The following is a 19,768-nucleotide window of genomic DNA, read 5'->3' as shown; positions in this document are numbered from 1 at the left end:
ACATATGTACACTGCCTCATGCTATCCCAGACCCTTGGGATCGTTGGACTGAATGAAAGACATCTCTTATCTCTTGTTTCCCCCACCCCAACTAGCCCAGTGCCTTTTTCAGCTTCAAGGCATTGCCAGGTCATGCAGCAGGAGGTTTCCATAATACACAAAATAATTACAGATGAAACTCGAATGATAGTGAGATATAGAGAATAAGCCCTACAATCATATCTTCTGCAAATAAGGGCAATTCAGACATTCTCAATGGCAAAAACCACTGTTTTTTTTTTTTTACAATAACAAGTTTCCATTCTTAACTTGGGAGGATCCCAAATGAAAAGTCGTAACCACAAAATAAGTTAAACTAACTAGCTATGGAGAATGTCATTTGATGAAATGTTTTCTGAAGAAATGATCACATAAAGGAATCCATCTCTGTCAGCCAATGCAGCCATAAATAAAAATGTTAATGAGGTAAAATTGGTCATGATGAGGCTAAAACAATATCAAGAAATTAAACAGGTTCTTATTAGGCTTAATTCACTTTCACGTATTTTGAAAAAAAATTCTCAAATGCATCGTAGCAAATCTTATTAAACTAGGAATCAATTACCATTTTTCTTACTTCTATGCTTTAATTTATACATCTTTATCCTTAATTTAAAGATAACTATGAATAAAACATGAAAGTTAGTGCATTTTCTTGTTCTGCAATCACATATGTTCTATTCTACATAATATCTCATTTGCCCTCGTATTTTGGTTATAGTCTAGTACATAATATTTGGGTTTGATGACCTTGGCAGTGAGACTTGACTTATAAAAGTACTCAGAAATCTGAAATTAGTTAATCTATTCAGGAAGAAAATTAAGTGAACCTAGTTTGGTACCCATGTTCACGTTAAGTATTCTGGGGGCTCTTGGCTGGCTCATTCAGTAGACTGTGTGACTCTTGATCTCAGGGTTGTAAGTTCGAGCCCTGCATTGGGTGTAGAGATTACTAAAATACACTTTAAAGGCCATTCTCCTCCTGGATGGTGAGATTTTCACCTTATACTCTTTGAGTTTGACTTCACTTGTCCTCTGAAAGCTGCTTGGTCCCTGCCAAGTTTTATTTTGATAACATACTTAATAGGGCTATAATTCAGTAAATGGCTTCTTTAGGCTCTACAAGAACTATGATCACTGTATTCAACATTTAGATCCTATACAAAAAAGTAAAGTATGGCGAGGCTGCAATTTCTCATTCCTACAAAAATTCTTTCATTTTTTTTTTCCTTCAAGTCTATCTTAATCAGCAGACTTTGAGGAGATGAGATGAGCTATAGTCTGGCATAGTTCTACAAGCACAGAGTCTATATCCTGTCTTAAAACAAACAAACAGGGACGCCTGGGTGGCTCAGTTGGTTAAGCAGCTGCCTTCGGCTCAGGTCATGATCTCGGCGTCCTGGGATCGAGTCCCATATCGGGCTCCTTGCTCCGCAGGGAGCCTGCTTCTCCGTCTGACTCTGCCTTCCACTCTGTCTGCCTGTGCTCGCTCTCGCTCATTCTCTCTGACAAATAAATAAAATCTTTAAAAAACAAACAAACAAACAAACAAACAAACAAACAAAACTTACCACTTCTGTGCTATTACTAACGTCAAGGCACATCATATTTCAAAACACCCAGACATCACCAAATTTAAACGAAGCATATGTGTGTAGATGGGACTCACCTTTAAGGAATCAAAACACGCCACCACTCGACCATTTTCCACATGGCAGACTCTCGGCGGATGGGCGAACTTGCAGTCTGCATCGGCTCGAGAGCAGGTTCCTCTCTGAAATTCTCTGCAGACTTCTAAAGTCAGCCACTGGGTGTCTCGAACCAGGGTGACATTGACCGCCGTCATATTGAAAGCGAAGTTAGAATCAAGTGCACCCTCTTTAGGACAGTTTCAGTGCTGTTAAAAGGTTAAAAGTGAATTCAAGCTAGATGCGAAGCGATGAGGTTGCTTTGCTGAAATGCTTCTTTGTTAGCACTTAGGTTTTCGTCCCAGCCAAAATTTGGTCTGATCAAACCAAAAGCCAATCGCAAAATAAAAATTGTATCAGAACAGCTAAAAATTAAATGGGAGACCAACTCCTAAGAAGGCAACCAGAAAGGTTAAGATATTGAGTGTTTAATTTGTTCCTCTGCCAAAGTTACTTCCAATAATAACTGGCAGGCTTTCAAAAGAATTCTGTGCTCTTTAGCTGATGTTTTCAATTATTCTTGCAAAAAGCATACACTGCTGGTTGCCCTTCAATTTGTGGAATGGTTTCAGATCAAGGGGAGAAATGTTTTTCTCCCTATTCCTTGGATTTAATGATTAAGATTGGTAAGGATGGGACAACTGTAAAAATAAAATGTGCCGCGAAGTCAGGAGGAGGGATAATGACTAGGGAAACTGGGAATCAAAGGGAAAAGAGAATGGACAAGTTGTTGAGACTGAACTACAAGCAAACCAAGTTTGGGGGCTGGGGAGGGAGAGGGGTTTATAAGCAAACAGCTCTAGAGGGGAATCGAAGCAGCAGCGTTCAGAAAAGGCACTTTTCAGAAACCTGCAAGAAAAAAAAAAATAAAATTAGCTAATAGAATGCAATATTTCAGTTTTAAACTCCAGATTTGGAAACGAAGTACCCTATCCTGTTTAAAACAGGAAGCGTCTAGATATTGACAGTGCAAAACAATACAGCCAACCCTTGTGAATAAAAAGAGCACTTCCCAGTGTAGAGTAAAAGGAGGCAGCCACATAAATTTACTGTTGAAATACAAGCCCAGTTGGGGCACCTGGGAGGCTCAGTTGGCTAAGCGGCGGACTCTTGGTATCAGCTCAGGTGATGGTCTGAGGGTCCTGGGAGGGAGCCCCGCCTCCAGCCCTGTGTGGGTCTCTGCGCTCAGCAGTGGGGTCTGCTCAAGGGTTCTCTCTCTCCCTCTGCCCCTCCCCTTGCTTGTTGGCTCACATGTTCTCTCTCTCTCTCTAAAATAAGTAAACAAATCTTTAAAAAGAGAAAGAAATACAAGCCCAATTAAAAAGGAGAAAAGATGTTTTCATTTTGTTTGGGGACAGAAATTCATTTGGGGGTTCACCGCACAGGAAATGCCAGAGCAGGACAGAACAGCCCCTCAGTTTCTAGAGGCTAGAGAAGACCTGTCATTAACCTGGCTTCGCTATGGTCTGATCGAAGGTTTGCTGATCTGCTCTCAAAATCCAGCACAGGAATTGCTGAGAAAATGTAAGTTGCTCTTACATTTTGAAATGTAGTTGTTGAGGATCACAGCAAATGGTCAGGAGGTAACTCGCCAGACTCCGACCTCGGATGAGGTGGGGGAGAGGATGTAAAAGGGGCTTCAGATAAAGAAAAAAAAATTCTCTGAGAAGATGCTAGGGGTTTTTTTTTTTCCTAGTATTTTATTTAGGGGTGCCTGGCTGGCTCAGTGGGTTAAATATTTTATTTATTTGAGAGAGGGATAGTGAGAGAAGAGTATGAGCAGGAAGGAGAGGGAGAAACAGAATCCCTGCCTCACAGGGAGCCCGACTCGGGACTCGATCCCAGGACCCCAAGATCATGACCTGAGCTGAAGGCAGACACTTAACAGAGTGTGCCACCCAGATGCCCCTGGTTTTTTTTTTTTTTTCTGTGTATGCCCCATTAGTTCCTAGTCTCTGTAGAGAGATACCGCAACTTAACACAGGAGGAAGTTTTAGCATATACAAGTAAGCGAGACAGAAAGCAGTCTTCAGTTATACATTAAATACTAGGCAGCTTTAAGGTTTGCAGTTTAACCCAGCATCAACCGGCAATAATCTTTAGCGACTCAGCTGAGAGAATGGATAGAAGGTTAATTTATTGGCACCATGCCACAACGTGTACCGAAATAACAGGAATTTTCTAAAATAAAAGTAAGCTCTGAGTATCAGTCAAATCAACCGGTGGTCAATGTCATCAAAAAAGTAGAAGTCAAGTTCTTAGAACCATTTCTTTAAAAATTTTTTTTTGAAGATTTAGCTGTTCATTTGAGACAGAGAGAGAACACAGGGGGAGAGGCAGAGAGAAGGAGAAGCAGACTCCCCAGTGAGCTGGGAGCCTAACGTGGGGCTTGATCGCAGAACCTGGAGATCATGACCTGAGCAGAAGGCAGACAGACACCGAACCATCTGAGCCACCCAGGTGCCCCATTTCATTTAAATTTCTGAATAGGATCTTTTACAACTCTACAGAATCTGAATCTTCCATTTGTCTTTCTGCAGTCAGGATGAAACTCAATACTACCTAATATCATCGGGAAATTAAATATCTAGAAAATTCAGTCAAGCTTATCCATCCAAGGGAAAATACATATTTCTCTGAGTCATCCTTCATGGAACCCTTTCTAAAATGTATTATAGTTCGCTTTGCCTTCTTACAAAATACTGAATATCATTTGACCTCTAGTGGAAGACTTGGGGTCATAAACGTCATAGAAAAGTATTAGTTTCCCTCCTTTGGTGGTAGATTGTTAACGGCCACTTCTATTGTCACTTGTCTTCCTGGCACAGCACCTGCCCTAGGTGTCCATCTCCCTTCTGGAAAACATAAGAGCCAATCGTGAATGTTGAATAAGAGTTACTCACTGAATGATGGGCCTCAGCGGGGGGGGCAAAGTGCAAGGTTTTCTGGTTTGGGGACCTTTTGCAATATGCTCCATACAGGCTCATGTCCTAGAGGGTTAAGGTTGTTAGGCAAATGACCTCTAGGAAAATATTTACCATATAACTTTTAAATAGCCAGATGGGGAAATATAAATGAAAACCACAGTCAGATACCGCTTTGCCGGCTTTGGGGTGGCTACGGTGAGAACCAGAAAACTTGGAGAAATCGGAACCCAAGTGTCCATGGATAGATGAATGAATATGCAAGAGGTAATAATACCTGCAAAGTGAATCCATCATTAAAAGGAACAAAGTACTACTATGTGCTGCAACACTGATGAACCTTGAAAACGCTACGCTTTAGTGGAAGAAGCCAGTCACCAAGGCCACATAGTATGTGTCCATTTAGATGAAATATCCACAGAGTCAGAAAGCAAATGAGTGGTTGTGAGGACTCTGGGGAGAGGAGGACGTGAAGTAACTGCTTCATGGGTCCAGGGTCTCCTTGGGGAGTGATGAAAATATTCTGGAATTAGATAGTGGTGATAGGTGCACAATTTTTTAATACACTAAAACCCGTTCCCTAAATGGTACACTTTAAATGGGTGAATTGGATAGTATGTGAATTACATACATTAAAAAAAAGTCTAAGGAAACACTGCATCCCCCTCCCCCCAAAAAAAGCCTCACGAGTGATAGGACTGGCTACCCCAAGCTTTCTTTTTGGATTCTCCCTAGACACAAATTCTACGTAGTGTTCCTAAGTGGACTTTCAAGCGCAAATTAGTTTCCATATGGTAGTTGACTTAGTGTAGTATGGAAAATACTCTAAAAGAGAACATTCTGCACGTTTGTAAGTTTATATTTAAAGATATATTCAAATTTAGTCCTGCATCTAAATTATATAGGCTGTCTGAATACATGTGAATGAAAAACAACCAAAAAGGAATATATATGTATATAATATATATAATATATAACATATATATCATATAATATATTTTATATATATGTGTATATATATGTAAAATTTGCTAAGAACATAAACAGTGAGGGTCTGGAAAAAGATTTTTCTACAGAAACGCATCAAATATAGAAACAGGCAATACATAATAAATTTGAATTTTGAATTTTTGGAAAAGAATAATGCAAATCAGACCTGGACTCTGGCCATGTACTTTATGTAAGATGGAGCAATGGGAGAAAGAATTTTCTTTCTTTTTTTTTGAAATTGGCCTGCAACCTCTGATGGGACCCTGGCCAATTCTTCAGAAACAGTCCTAGCCAGCGCATGTCTTCCTGCAGACTTGGAACAGGTTTTGGAGCTGGTGCAGAAGCAGCGAGGCGTAGCAGCTACAGGGGGAGTAGTTTTCTCGAGGTGCTCAGCTCGTCTGGCTATGTATGCAAGACAGGGAGTGGGCCATTTTCCCTTGTATTTTTAAGAAGGTCAACTTTGTCAGGGGGACAATAGAGCTCTATCTTCACTACCTTACACTTGAGTAACAGGGATATAATTTTTCTTTTTATGATTGATCGTCCTCTAATGTAAAGCATGAAGAACTACCATTTCTTAGTATATTTGTACTTATGTGGTATTTGCTAGTTTTATTTCCTTGATCTTGGGAGCTCTAAAGAACACTCCGAAACATGGGTGATCACCCCAAAATACCAATGAAGACATGAAACCCAAAGAGGTTAAAAAGTTTCTACAGTTAGAAAGCCTTCGGTGGTAGAGCCAAGACTTGAGGCAAGATCTCCGAGTGCTTTCAAATCTCATGCTTAGATCCTGGCAGAGAAATGTCTTATCTCTTCTCTGTCTGGGAACCTTAAACATGGAAAGCCAGTCATTTTTGCACAGTACTCATGACTCCTTCTCCAAATTACATTCATGTCTGTTGTATCAACATCTTCTTCATTTCCCCGAGTTGAGCTGCACCAATGTCAAGACAGCAGCTACTATGAGCCAGATGCTGTTCTAGATATTGAACAAGATAGGGTCCCTGCTGACATAGGACTTCCTATGCTCATTTAACTAGAGAAGAAACCTAAGGCACCAGGAAGTGAAATGATTGTGAGAGTTTATGAAGGGCTGGAGGCAGACGCTAGGTCTTCCGACTGGGGCGGAGGCTAATTCACCATGAATGGGCCATCAAGCCCCATGACTTAAGAACACTCTTAAGCACACACTCAAACACTACAGCATCAACGTGCAGCCCCAGAAGGAAGACCTCAGAATTACTCACACCAGGTGGTACTGCACCCTGGATTCCTCTTGGTGAGGGAGGTACTACTGTCTCATTTTACAGATGGGGAGGAGAGAGGTAGAGGAAGATTCATTCATTTAATTTGTACAACTTTGTGTAACCTGTAGATGACCAAACCATGGTTCAAACCCAGGAGGCCTGAGTCCAGAGTCCCCTCTTAACCACATCACAATACTGTGTCTGTCTTAGGGCACATAGTGCATTCGTAAACACTCTTCTTCATTATAGACCCTTAAATTTTCTCCCTTACTAGACTGTACATTCCTTGAGGGTAGAGATCACGTCTTACTTAGTTTTGCTGGCTCAGTCTTCTCATGGGAAGTTGGAGCCATGCAGCATTCCTCAGGATTCCTATTTTGAGAAGTCAAAGGGTAAATGGGAATTTAACATTAACCCTTCTGTTTACCTTGCTGGCAAGTTTTGTCAGTTGAACTCCGTCTAGGTTGACTGAACTTTGGCCAACTCTGTCAATTTTGAATCAATTGGCCCTGTAAAGTTGAGTATTTTCTCACAATTCTGGCTTTCAAATCCCATTTGGAAAAGAAAAATGCAAACAGGACCTGGGATTCTTGATATATGGAGCATTCGGTTGTCATTAGGAATGGTCTATTCCTGCTCATTTGGTTGCAGCAAGATCTCATCCTGGGTTTAGACTAAAAATACGGGGCACCCAAAAGATTTCTGTCTATATCTTCAAAGAGTAAGTTAATCTTTGGCATGTTTTTGTCCAATAACCAGTGTGAGGAAATGGAGCTGGGAGTGGGGTTGGTGATTTCTTTTGGAGCCACGAAGAAACACTGCTTACATTTTCTTCCTGGAAAATAAGGGTTCGTTTTTGACTGTTCATTAAAGCTCATCTATAAGCATTCTTGAGAAGAGACGCCTGGGTGGCTCAGATGGTTAAACCGCTGCGTTTGGCTCAGGTCATGATCTCAGGGTCCTGGGATTGAGCCCCACATCTGGCTCTCTGCTCAGCTGGAAGCCTGCTTCCCCCCTCTCTCTGCCTGCCTCTCTGCCTGCTTGTGTGCTCACTCTCTCTTTCTCTCCCTCTCCCCCGTCCGACAAATAAATAAATAAATAAATAAAATCTTTAAAAAAAGAATTCTCGAGAAGACATAAAGTAGAAATGCTTTTACTTTGAAATTATATACACACTAGATTCACTATCAAGTGCATCCTTGGAATAAGGAGATTACGGCTTTTTGAAGGATTCATACCTTTTCTCGTGGAAGTTTCCTTGATGGTAAAACAAAAGTATAAATACTTTCTACTGATCTAATGGAAATAGTAACTTGTTCCAAAGCTGGTTGCAAGGCCATTTTTCCTACACTTTTCGTGTCCCGTCCTCAATTTTACCTTCCCTGCACAAGCCAGCACATAACACAGAAACACTGCCAACACCTCGTCCTGAAGATCACACAGTATTTGGCACCCAAAGCACTATCTGAAGTGGCATGTCTTCCAAAGCATTTATCAAGCTCCTGGATAAACAACAAAAACAATGTTTGCTTTCCTTCCATTTTAAGCTTCCCTTACATCTGTATTAGCTTGGAATTTCTCGTGACCATTTATTTTGGCTCCACGAGTATATGACACACCTGCCCCACACTGCTTGAGTTGGCAAGCTGACAAGGCTGAAAAGCTTTCAAGTTTTCGATTTTGCTTCAATTTCTCTTTCCCCCACTTGTTTTGGTTAGTGGTCTACCAATACATACTCTTCAAGGCTCAGGAGAAGTGCTCACCACCGCGGATGACTTCACAGGCATCCTATGGAAAATGGGCTTTTCTGACTGAAAAAAGGCCAGACAAATAAGGCTCTTCTGCCAATGTGCAGAACACTTCCATTAAGTTTTTTTTTTTTTTTTAAAGCTTCATTGCAGTTTTCCCCCATACTACTCCTTAGGTAATACATTCAATATACCTCTACAAAAAACAGGTAAGCCAAGTCATTCCATTTCATAAGGCAATTAAGAGACTGCCCTCAGGGGCACCTGGGTGGCTCAGTGGGTTAAAGCCTCTGCCTTCAGCTCAGGTCATGATCCCGGGGTCCTGGGATCAAGCCCCACATCGGGCTCTCTGCTCAACAGGGAGACTGTTTCCCCCATGGCCTGCCTCTCTGCCTACTTGTGATCTCTATCTGTCAAACAAATAAGCAAAATCTTATTAAAAAAAAAAAAGAGACACCCCCCCACACACTTCAGCTCGTACATAGGGTCACAGGAAAAAAAAATCCTACAGGTTCCCTGTGTCTCTTTGACCATAACTTTATCAACATATGTGACTGGCTGTTTCTGTCCAAGTTTATTTATTTTTTTTAACAAAAGGTATCGCTCTTTTCAATAGCACACAACATTATGAGAACTTGCTAATAAATGCCATTTAGACAGTTTAAACAAATCTGATTATATATATATATATATATATATATATATATATATATATATACCTTAAAACCTGGATTCTAGACACAGTTACTATTAAACAATACTGGTTCATTGCGTCCTTGTGTTCATGGGACATAAGTCCCAGTGCCATTAAAAGCTCTTCGTTCATGAAATGGATTTGAACTTGAAGTCAATGAGAATGTAACATATTTGGCAATTCGAGTCCTATAATGCTCAAGCATTTGAGAGGAGTGAAATACAAAATGAGTCATAAGACTGATGGCATTTAATACCATGCAGGGTGATTTTGCTGAAAATTCATTTGACACATACTTATTGGGCATCTAATATGACCCAGGCACTGTGGCACTGTGCTAGATAGATACAGGCTGGCCATGAAGGGGAAGAGCAAAAAATAAACAAAAACCCATATCCATTTTTTACTTTATCCATTTAACAAATATTTATCATCACTCCCTAAAATTCAAGAGAATGAGGCCTTTAAAAATGTTCATGTGTGAGAATATCAATCAATCAACAAACATTTATGGTACACCAACTGTATGCACAGACTTGTGTCCCAAGCTTCTGGGGAATCTGAAGAGGTGAAAGATACCACTTCTGCACTGAGGAAGCTTCTCGAGTTGGGGAGGCAAGAACAACATACTGAGAAAGAGAAGCCAACAATGTAGATACTTAAGAGTCAACTTCAAGTGCCTAAACAACAAATGCAGGGAGGATTCTGAAGAAGGAAGGTCACTCAGGTCTGGAGTCTGTCACCAGAACTTTCGAACAGGAACACATGGAGCAGGCCCTTAAAAAACAAATGAAGAGGGGCGCCTAGGTGGCTCAGGTCAGGATCCCAGGGTGCTGGGTTCGAGCCCCGCATCAGGCCCCCTGCTCAGCAAGGGAGCCCGCTTCTCCCTCTTCCTCTGCCTGCTAATCTGCCCACTTGTGTGCTCTCTCGCTCTATCAAATAAACAAATTAAATCTTAAAAAAATAAATGAATGAAGAAACAGAAACCGAGTGGAAGAAGGCAGGAAAAGAGAACCCTAGTTGCCACAGGACGGCGAACAGGGATGTATATTTGTTATGGAAGTAGGGGCCTCGCTCACAGATTTTAAGCTGAGTAGAAACCTCGTGGCCATGAACGTGCTGTGGTCACAATGATCTGCCGTTTTAAAATGGTTTTCTTTAAGGAGCCCACAACACACAGTCAGAGCAAAGTTTGTGTACCCGACACTCTCCAGTGTTGAACGAAACATGAAAGGGAGGCAGAGGAAGGTCGTTGCTCCCAGGCCACATGAGGCCAAGCCTGGCAGGGATTCCAGTCATACCTACATGAAAAGGAGTGAGAGAAACAACATGAAAAGTGCAGCTTTCTTGTCTGCATTTCATCAACTCCCCATTTATGGGTGACCCCAGTTCATTACAGACACAGAATTTATATTCTGATTTTCCAGATTGGATCAAATTCTTGTCAATCTTAATCTCTATGATGGAAATTCCTTTTAAAATTGTAGTTGAGAGCTCCACGAGGATTTTTTTTTTTCCTGTTACATTTTGTCACGGAACAAGCTCAGGCAGGGAGTTAAGTTTAAATAGTCACTTTTGGGGTGCCTGGGTGGCTCAGTAGGTTAAAGCCTCTGCCTTCCGCTCAGGTCATGATCCCAGGGTCCTGGAATTGAGCCCTGCATTGGGTTCTCTGCTCCACGGGGAGCCTGCTTCCTCCTCTCTCTCTCTGCCTGCTTCTCTGCCTACTTGTGATCTCTGTCTGTCAAATAAATAAATAAAATCTTTAAAAAAAATAGTCACTTTTTTGGCCCTACCAGTGTCCTGTAAATTCCTGCTACAGGACTTTAACCAGCACCCCAGTGGTCTGACTTCAAAGTACACAGTGAGTTGAATTCAATTGCATTTTTGGGGCCAATTTACTCACTGATAAGACTTGGTTGAACATTCACTGTTCATCAATACACACACACACACACACACACACACACACACACACACACACTACAAAACAATGATCAAAAGCTATCACCAAATGTTTATTTATCCACGAATACTTATAAATGGCCACGTAACTCTCTAGGCAGCCTTATGGGTCACATAAGGATGGCTGTTTGTCAGAGAAGCAAACAAGTTGCATCAAAGCGATTTAATGGTGTAAAGGAATTCATCGCTTTATCTAGGAAGCATCCCGTGAGGGCTGCCCTCCCTGAGTTCATCACTGGTATTACAGCCAATAAATCAAGGTTCTCAGTGTCAATACAAAACCTCTGCTCCTTATTAGAAGCGCTTATAAAACTAGTGAAAGGACAGGGGACAAAGCGTTGTGGCTGAAAATGTTGGGAGAGAACCAAATGCATCCTGGTTTCAAGGACCTGTAGTTTAACACATTAATGCCAAAACTTCTAGGAGACTCGAAGGGAGTTTTCTGGGAAAGGGAGTTTTCTAGGCACCTGTACCCAAGTGTTCTGAAGTGATTCCTGCTTTGTGTCTGAAGTGACTGCTGACGGAGGAATTACGTTTCTCATTCATATCCTACCTGACCGAAATATATCTCTATAAACCAATTGCCTGGAGCTGATAGGGAAGCAGGCTGCTTTAGAGTTGGGAGCACAAGACAGAATCTTATCCCAACCTTCACATGCACTTGGGAGTATCCTTCTTTAAAGGCTTCTACAATAGTAATTCCAGGGGCCCCTGGCTGGCTCAGCCAGTAGAGGGTGCAACTCTTGATCTTGTGGTTAGGAGTTCAAGTCCCACACTGGCTGTAGAGATTACTTAAAAATAAAATCTTTAACTTCTCAAACCCAACACACACAAAACAGATAATCATATCAAAAAATGGGCAGAAGAGGGACGCCTGGGTGGCTCAGTTGGTTAAGCAGCTGCCTTCGGCTCAGGTCATGATCCCAGCGTCCTGGGATCGAGTCCCACATCGGGCTCCTTGCCCCGCAGGGAGCCTGCCTCTCCCTCTGACTCTGCCTGCCACTCTGCCTGTGCTCTCTCTCTCTGACAAGTAAATAAATAAAATCTTTAAAAAAAAAAAAAAAATGGGCAGAAGATATGGACAGACACTTCTCCAATGAAGACATACACATGGCTATCAGACACATGAAAATATGTTCATCATCACTAGTCATCAGGGAGATTCAAATTAAAACCACATTGAGATACCACCTTACACCCGTTAGAATGGCCAATATTAGCAAGACAGGAAACAACGTGTGTTGGAGAGGATGTGGAGAAAGGGGAACCCTCCTACACTGTAGGTGGGAATACAAGTTGGTGCGGCCTCTTTGGAGAACTGTGTGGAGATTCCTCAAGAAATTAAAAATAGAGCTTCCCTATGACCCTGCAATTGCACTCCTGGGTATTTACCCCAAAGATACAGATGTAGTGAAAAGAAGGGCCATCTGTACCCCAATGTTTATAGCAGCAATGGCCACGGTTGCCAAACTGTGGAAAGAACCAAGATGCTCTTCAACGGACGAATGGATAAGGAAGATATGGTCCATATACACTATGGAGTATTATGCCTCCATCAGAGAGGACGAATACCCAACTTTTGTAGCAACATAGATGGGACTGGAAGAGATTATGCTGAGTGAAATAAGTCAAGCAGAGAGAGTCAAGTATCATATGGTTTCACTTATTTGTGGAGCATAACAAATAGCATGGAGGACATGGGGAGATGGAGAGGAGAAGGGAGTTGAGGGAAATTGGAAGGAGAGGTGAACCATGAGAGACTATGGACTCTGAAAAACAACCTGAGGGTTTTGAAGGGGCGGGGGGTGGGAGGTTGGGGGAGCCAGGTGGTGGGTATTATAAAGGGCACGGATTGCATGGAGCACTGGGTGTGCTGCAAAAACAATGAATACTGTTACACTGAAAAGAAATTAAAAAAAGAAAAAAAAATCTTTAAAATTAATTAATTAATTAAGAATTCCATTTTTCTCTTGGTATTTCAGAGATCTCTGTTGGATTGGGAGTCAGGGGCCTTTCTTTACAGAAAAATTTAGAGGAAAGGTAAACTAGGATGGCTTTTTAACATGTTTTCATTGCATTTTGGCTAAGTAGCCAATGCCTCTGCTAACACTAAAGAAAGATGAGGTCAACCTCAACCAGTAGAGGGGTTGTGGAGAGAAGCTTAGTTTATGCCATGAGAATGGAAAGCAACACCTTAACTCTGAAATGTAATACTCATCTTCATAAGAACAATTCCGGAAAATCTATCAATTTCAATTCCAGTCAGCTTCAAAAATGGGGAAATGCTTGTGTGCCTCCCCCTGTAAGGTGCGTGATCTAAATCCCGATTTTGGGTTTTAAAAAGGAGGGTGTGGAAAATCAAGTTCACATCAAAATGACAATGCTCCGAATAACTCTAAATGAACTCACAACAGTTAGCACAGCCAGGGGGAGGAACAAAGTAATGTATTGATTACTTCGACCTTGAACAGAGGCCCACCAGAAAGGTTCCTCTACTTGGCTTAAATGCCTGAAATTGTTAGTGTACACATGAAGAGCTCGTCATCCAATTATATCATATCTTACATCTTGGCGATCTGCGATCAGAATGAGTAGGCAAAGTTCCCAGAAGTTGAACTTCACCATCCTGATTCATTTAGTTTCTTCCCCCTGGCAACTCGTAACCATAGTGGACTTGAATTTGTGGCTACGGAGGCATTTCACACTACTGAAAACCAGAGGGATACTGTCCATAGCCTTAACTCCCTGGGGAAAGGCAGGCCCCTGCCTCTGAGAGTACGAAGACTTACTGACCCCTGTGAGTCTGTGTCTCCCGTTAATTTCAATACAACTGTGTTGCCATCCTCTTTCAGAGTCAGAGAATACCGTCTTTTTTACACACGCAATTTTGTCCCAACTGCCTCTCTACTATAGGTTGCCTAAACTGTGGACTCTGCTTTTCTACCACACTCTATCTGATCCTCTCTAATTCTGAAAATGTTCTAGCATCAGACTCTGCTTACCGGCCTCAAACTGTCTAACGCTTGAGGCCACGTCGGCTGCTGCCAAAACATACGATCTTGTCCGTTTCTCTTTTAACCGAATGTTTGGTTTGGGCTTCACTTTTCCTGTTTCTGCCTACAAGAGCCCATTTCTCCTGCTCTCCTTGTGTCAGGATAAACATACATACAAAATATTCCATAAAAATAGTCTCTGCATAAAACAAACAAACAAAAATATTCTCTGCGTCCATTTCTCATCAGTTGGGACACTGGGGCATTCTATGGAGTAAAAATTCCAAGAGTGAGTTCAGGGATCACCAAAAAGTCACCAAAAACACAATGAGGAAGACAAATTTGCTTTGCTGAGCACATTACATGATGTATTCTAAAGCAGTATCCTGGTTATTAAACAATTGATATTCCTTGATGTAAATAATCATTAACATTTATGGAGCTTCTACTCTGCACCACACACTGTCTTATTCAACCACTCTAATGCCATGTCAAAGAGACAATATGAAGGAGCAACGTTTAGGTCTAATTTCAAAACAAAATCTGTTGCAGATCTCAAGTCCCCACTTGTCACCAACTAGTGGTATTGAGTTTTTCCGTATTCAAAATTCTCAAGATATCATAATAATAGAGTCGTGGACACTAATTAAAAAACCTCCAGTTTCTCAATTTTCTTCCCAGCTTCCTGTAATTATAATGCGAAAGCTAATTACTGTCTTTCCATGGAAACCAGGGAATCCTGAATTGCTTATAATTTTTTGAATATATCTTCTCATGCATGTCTGGCAAATAAGTTAGAAAATGCTTGATATGCTGGGTTTAAAACCATGCATTCAAGGAAACATGTGGTCCGGAGATCTGGTATGCAGCTGACAGAAGGGTTTCATGCTTCCCTTCCCCAATAATAAAAGTTCTGTACCAAAAAAAAAAAAAAAAAAGTAATCCAAATCAAAACGAAAACTTTGAAGCAAGATTTAGAAATTCTGAAACAACTGTGAAGCTATCCTACTACAACAAGTTAGCGAGCACCTCCAAAAACTCCTCTCTCTGCTGCTCCTTTTTTAAGCTTTCTCTAACAAAATCTGGGGCATGCCAACCATAAAAAGAAGGAAAAATAGACAGGTTTCTTTACGTGAGGGTTTTGGGATGAGATCTGAGGAAGGGCCAGAGAAGAAAACAAGGATTTCAAAAGCGAACTCCAGGAAAATGCTGAAGTCAAACCAGCCAGGAAGTCAGCGCATTGAGGTAGGCACCAACACAGGTGGGAAGGAAGAAGATACCTATAGAGTAACCATCATTTAAAAAAAAAAAAAATCAACTCAGCTTAAATGGCCAAGCAAAAGCGGAAGAGGAGAAATGGCGCAATAGTTAAAGAGAACACTTAGGTTTGTACCAAGGTGAGCAGAATGTCCTTCAAAGTTGGTGAAAGTCTATACTGTAGTCACCATGTTGTGTTATGCAACCCTGTGAATACACCTTTCAGGGATGCGGCAGGAAACTCCAGTTAGCATTACCACGTCTATGTCACGGAGCACTAAGTGACTGCAATGGCTACATTTCGCTGCCCTGTAATTTACTATAGCAATGAAGGAGACCAAAAATGCCTTGGTTCTATTTAAAATAATAGTATAATCCCACAAAAGGTCATAAGGGTGCTCAGGATAAGAGAAACTTCTTCCATTCACAATGACATAAAATGGAGCTTAAGTTTCCGGGGTCTGAATACGGACAGCATTATCAATCATGTGTGATGCAAAACGCTGTTTCACCAAAAACATTCAGCTTCCGTGTTAGTAATCACTGAGACCACACAACTTGGGTTATCATGTTTGTCAAAAGTCTGACTGAACTCTTTTATGGACTGATAAAGACTTTAGAGAATACTAGAATTACAAGTAGCCCTGAAAGATCAATCTAGCTCATTACCTTCAGGCAAGTAAATGACCTTAACCCACTTGGGGTAAATGGCTCATATCCATTTATGGAACACATATCGATAACAGTTGTCTATAATTTCCCTTTCATAAATGTACTCCACGCACAAACATTTATTAAGGACTAACTTGGGGCCACATAACTAGATGTCAAGGGCATAAACATGAACAAGCCAATAGCCCCTTCGTGGTATATTTTCTTTTCAAAGTTTCAAACGAATTTCCCAAAGATAATTTTAGAGGATGACATAATTTAAGAAACCAGATGCTATATCGCTTTTATTTTTGAAAACCTTATGTTCAGGCCCACAGGGGTTTCTGATGAATAAGCCAAACCACAGTATCATTAGGAATCCACCCCTTCCTTGACCGTGATCCTCAAGTATCTTCCCATTGTCTCTATTATCTCTGAAGCTGCAATTCTGTGATGTGACTTTTCCATACCTCAGCTCTGCCTCTTTCTCAAGGAAGGCTTCCTTTCTCCCCCTGCACCTCCTCTTCCACACTCTCCATCACCCCGGCACGGACTATAACACGGCTTCCATCTCCACCATCCTATCCAATCCATCCTAGCTACAATGACCTCATTCAAGAACAACACGAATTTGAATTAAACATTGCTAGAACCGTCGGTATATTTACTGTTAACTCCCCTAGCACATAGTACCTGACACAACTAGGTTCTCAATAAATATGAGCTGAGTTGAATATTAACATAAATAACAAAGGGGTAAGTATGCATAACATAGGAGTTACCCGTTAAAGATCCTGAAGGGTCAGTCGTGTATAGGAAAGAGTCTGCATATACGAAAACTGAGTTGTGCTTTGTTTGCTCTACAAATATGTATTAGTTACTATGTACAAGGCATTGGACATGGTTCCTATGCTCATGGACTTGAAACGCCCAGCAGATAGAACTGCAATGCCACACACATATATTTGTTTTTAAAAGACACGTAATTGTAGGGTTGTATAGATTTCTGGACAGTGCCTCCCTTAGAAAGGGAGAAATCCCATTCTCCTAAAGCCAGCTTCTCAACTCCACTGAGGAAAAGGGACCATGGGGCTCTCTGGACAGTGCTTGAACAGAACTCTCCACCCCGAGCCCGCTGGATCATAGTCGTGCAGCTATTTCTGAGAACTGCTTCAGGGCAGGACCTAGGCTGTTGCCTGACACTTAGGGGGCTCTCAGCCCATTTGTTTTCATTGCACAGATGAGGACACTAAAGCCCAAAGACCTGCGTCTGAACCTCAGTCAAGATACTTAGCCTCAGCCTCTCAGTTTCCCTAGCGGATTAAATCATACCGTAGACATGAACTCCCCCGGTGTAAGGGAGGAAGATGATAAGCCCAGGTCGCAGTTCACGGCATAGCACTGTATTAGACGTGGCAGGTGGGTTGTGAGGAATTTGAAGACAACAAAAAAAATACACAAGTGAGCAAATTACAGTACTTATTTGATGTTTCGGGCTTGACTTTAGCCAAAGTAAACATTTAAAGAAATCCAGTGTGGGAGAGGGCAAAGGACCTAGGTGGAAAAAAAAAAAAAAAAAAAAGTAGAGATGCCCTCGGGACAGAAAACAGAGCTGATGTAACAGCACCCTTAGAGGCTAGAGTAAAACTTGCCCAGATATTAGCAACATCAGTTAATTAAATGGGAAAAAGTTCTATATAATCCAAATAAAGGTACAGTGCTTCCAGGTGGCAAAAAAACAAATAGAATAGATGATTTCCAGATCGTTAACAGTACCTTTCCCAGATCTTTAAAAAGGAAAGTTAATTTGACAATTAGTAACTAAAGTGCCACGAGAAATGGCAACCGTTCAACAACTGAGTATTTACTTATAGGAACAAAAAAGAGAAACATTGAAATGTCTCTGCTTTTTTACAAACCCAGGGAAATTATCCTACCATAGCACTGTGGTTGAGTACAGGATTTTGGAGTCAGAAGGATTTGTTCACAATCCTCTTACCTACTAGTCGGGAGACCTTGGACAAATTACCTAAACCACGTGACTTCACTTTCTTCCCCCAGAAGGTGGTGCCAATAACAGCATCTATCTCATAGGGTTGTTTTCTGGATTGAAATGTGTTAATATTTATAAAGGACTTACAACAGCGCTTGACACAAAATAAGCAGTCATTAAGTGCTTCAGAAATAAATCACCTCATGGTGTTCAATATGGGAAGAGGAATTTGACACACCTCATTCCCTTACTCTAAAATAATTATAAAAAAAATCGTTGAAACGTTTAGCAACGTATTCACTCTGAAGCCAGCAAGTTCCCTATACAAATACTTTGAAAAATGAGGAACGCTGGAGAGGAACAAGAGAAAATGAAAGCAAGAGGTTGACTTGTTTTCTGTTTCTCAAGAAGGATCTCTAGGTGAAAACTGTAGAGAGTCATAACGAGGCACAGTGGAGGGCTGGCTGAGGATTTGAGCTGGCTCACGATATGGTACAATCCTCTTCGCTGGGTCTCTATCACACGGCCAGGGAAACTGGGCTAGAAACACCCACATCACCATGTCAGGCTAAGATGCTGTGAGTCAGTAACTTTTTATCATGGTATCAGCAAGCAAGTGTGTCGTGAACTTGTGTGCTGTGTACGGAGCACTGCATTTGGTCTTCGGGCGACATGAAATGCATAAAAGACAGATTCTCTTCTCTCAAGGAGTTATTCTCTAGTTGGAGAGATAATCTCGCATCCCCAAATTCTTAGAGGTAGCAGGCAAGGAAGTTCTGAATCTCCCTTGCTCTGTAACTACAAACTCCTAGAACTCTACAATGACAAGATGAATGACTCTTAGAATACTCTCTCTTATGCAAAAGTAGTATGTCTTGTCCATCACAGTGACTGGGTCTACGCAAGTGGAGGAAAGAAAGACCCACTGTAGAGGTCTAGTTTTTCTTTAACGTGGGTCCGGAAGTGTTCTGTCTACTCGTGTCTCCCAAATTCAGAGTGCTTTATTGATAGCAGGACCAGGAAATGATGACATAAATAGGACGAGAATGAACATATACATTTTCATTATGTATAATGATCTGTACTTTTTATTGCTCTTTGAGTTGTTCAATCATGAACCCAAGCGAGATCTCAAGCAAAGATGCATTCCCCACATTTCTGCTTTAATACGAGCCTAAGTCACAGACTAACAACAGGGGCAGTGAATGAGCCAAAGGCCAATGCCCTCGTTTTTCAGACCAGACAGCAGGGCTATAAAGAAGGAATGACTCGGTCACAGTTACAAAGAGTAACACTGGCAGCTCGAGAGCTCAGTTCTAATAACCAGAGTTGAATCCTTAGTTCTATACCTTGGAGAAGCTTTAAACTCAGTCTCTCAATACTCTCCCCCTTCCTCCGTCAGTCCCTCCCTCCCTTTATTAGTGTCTGAATTATTCTTTCTCTCTCTTTCTGTACTCTCTCTTCACATTTAAACTCTTAATTTCCATGGCATGAGAAGACATATGATCACAAGACCTGAAGCCACTGTGTCTTGACTTCAAACCAAGTCTATTTATTTGACTATTATCAGCTTTCAGGA

At 41.3% G+C, this 19,768-nt stretch overlaps 1 protein-coding gene across 9 annotated transcripts in view; it reads right to left on the bottom strand.

The window, feature by feature from the left end:
- MBNL3 (muscleblind like splicing regulator 3) overlaps positions 1-19,768 on the bottom strand; it is a 109,476-nt gene that overhangs the window by 64,107 nt on the left and 25,601 nt on the right. For all 9 annotated transcript variants that reach the window (XR_014307082.1, XM_082716991.1, XM_082716989.1 and 6 more), the window contains exon 2: positions 1,709-2,576. Coding sequence is in view for 8 of the 9 variants with exons in the window: in XM_082716991.1 (XP_082573117.1) it covers positions 1,709-1,885 (177 nt within the window). In the remaining variant the exon portion in view is untranslated. The remainder of the gene's footprint in view (positions 1-1,708; positions 2,577-19,768) is intronic.

The sequence above is a fragment of the Mustela nivalis genome (assembly GCF_964662115.1).
Source record: "Mustela nivalis genome assembly, chromosome: X".
Lineage (NCBI taxonomy): Eukaryota > Metazoa > Chordata > Mammalia > Carnivora > Mustelidae > Mustela > Mustela nivalis.
This window is presented reverse-complemented; position numbering and strand designations above follow the sequence as displayed.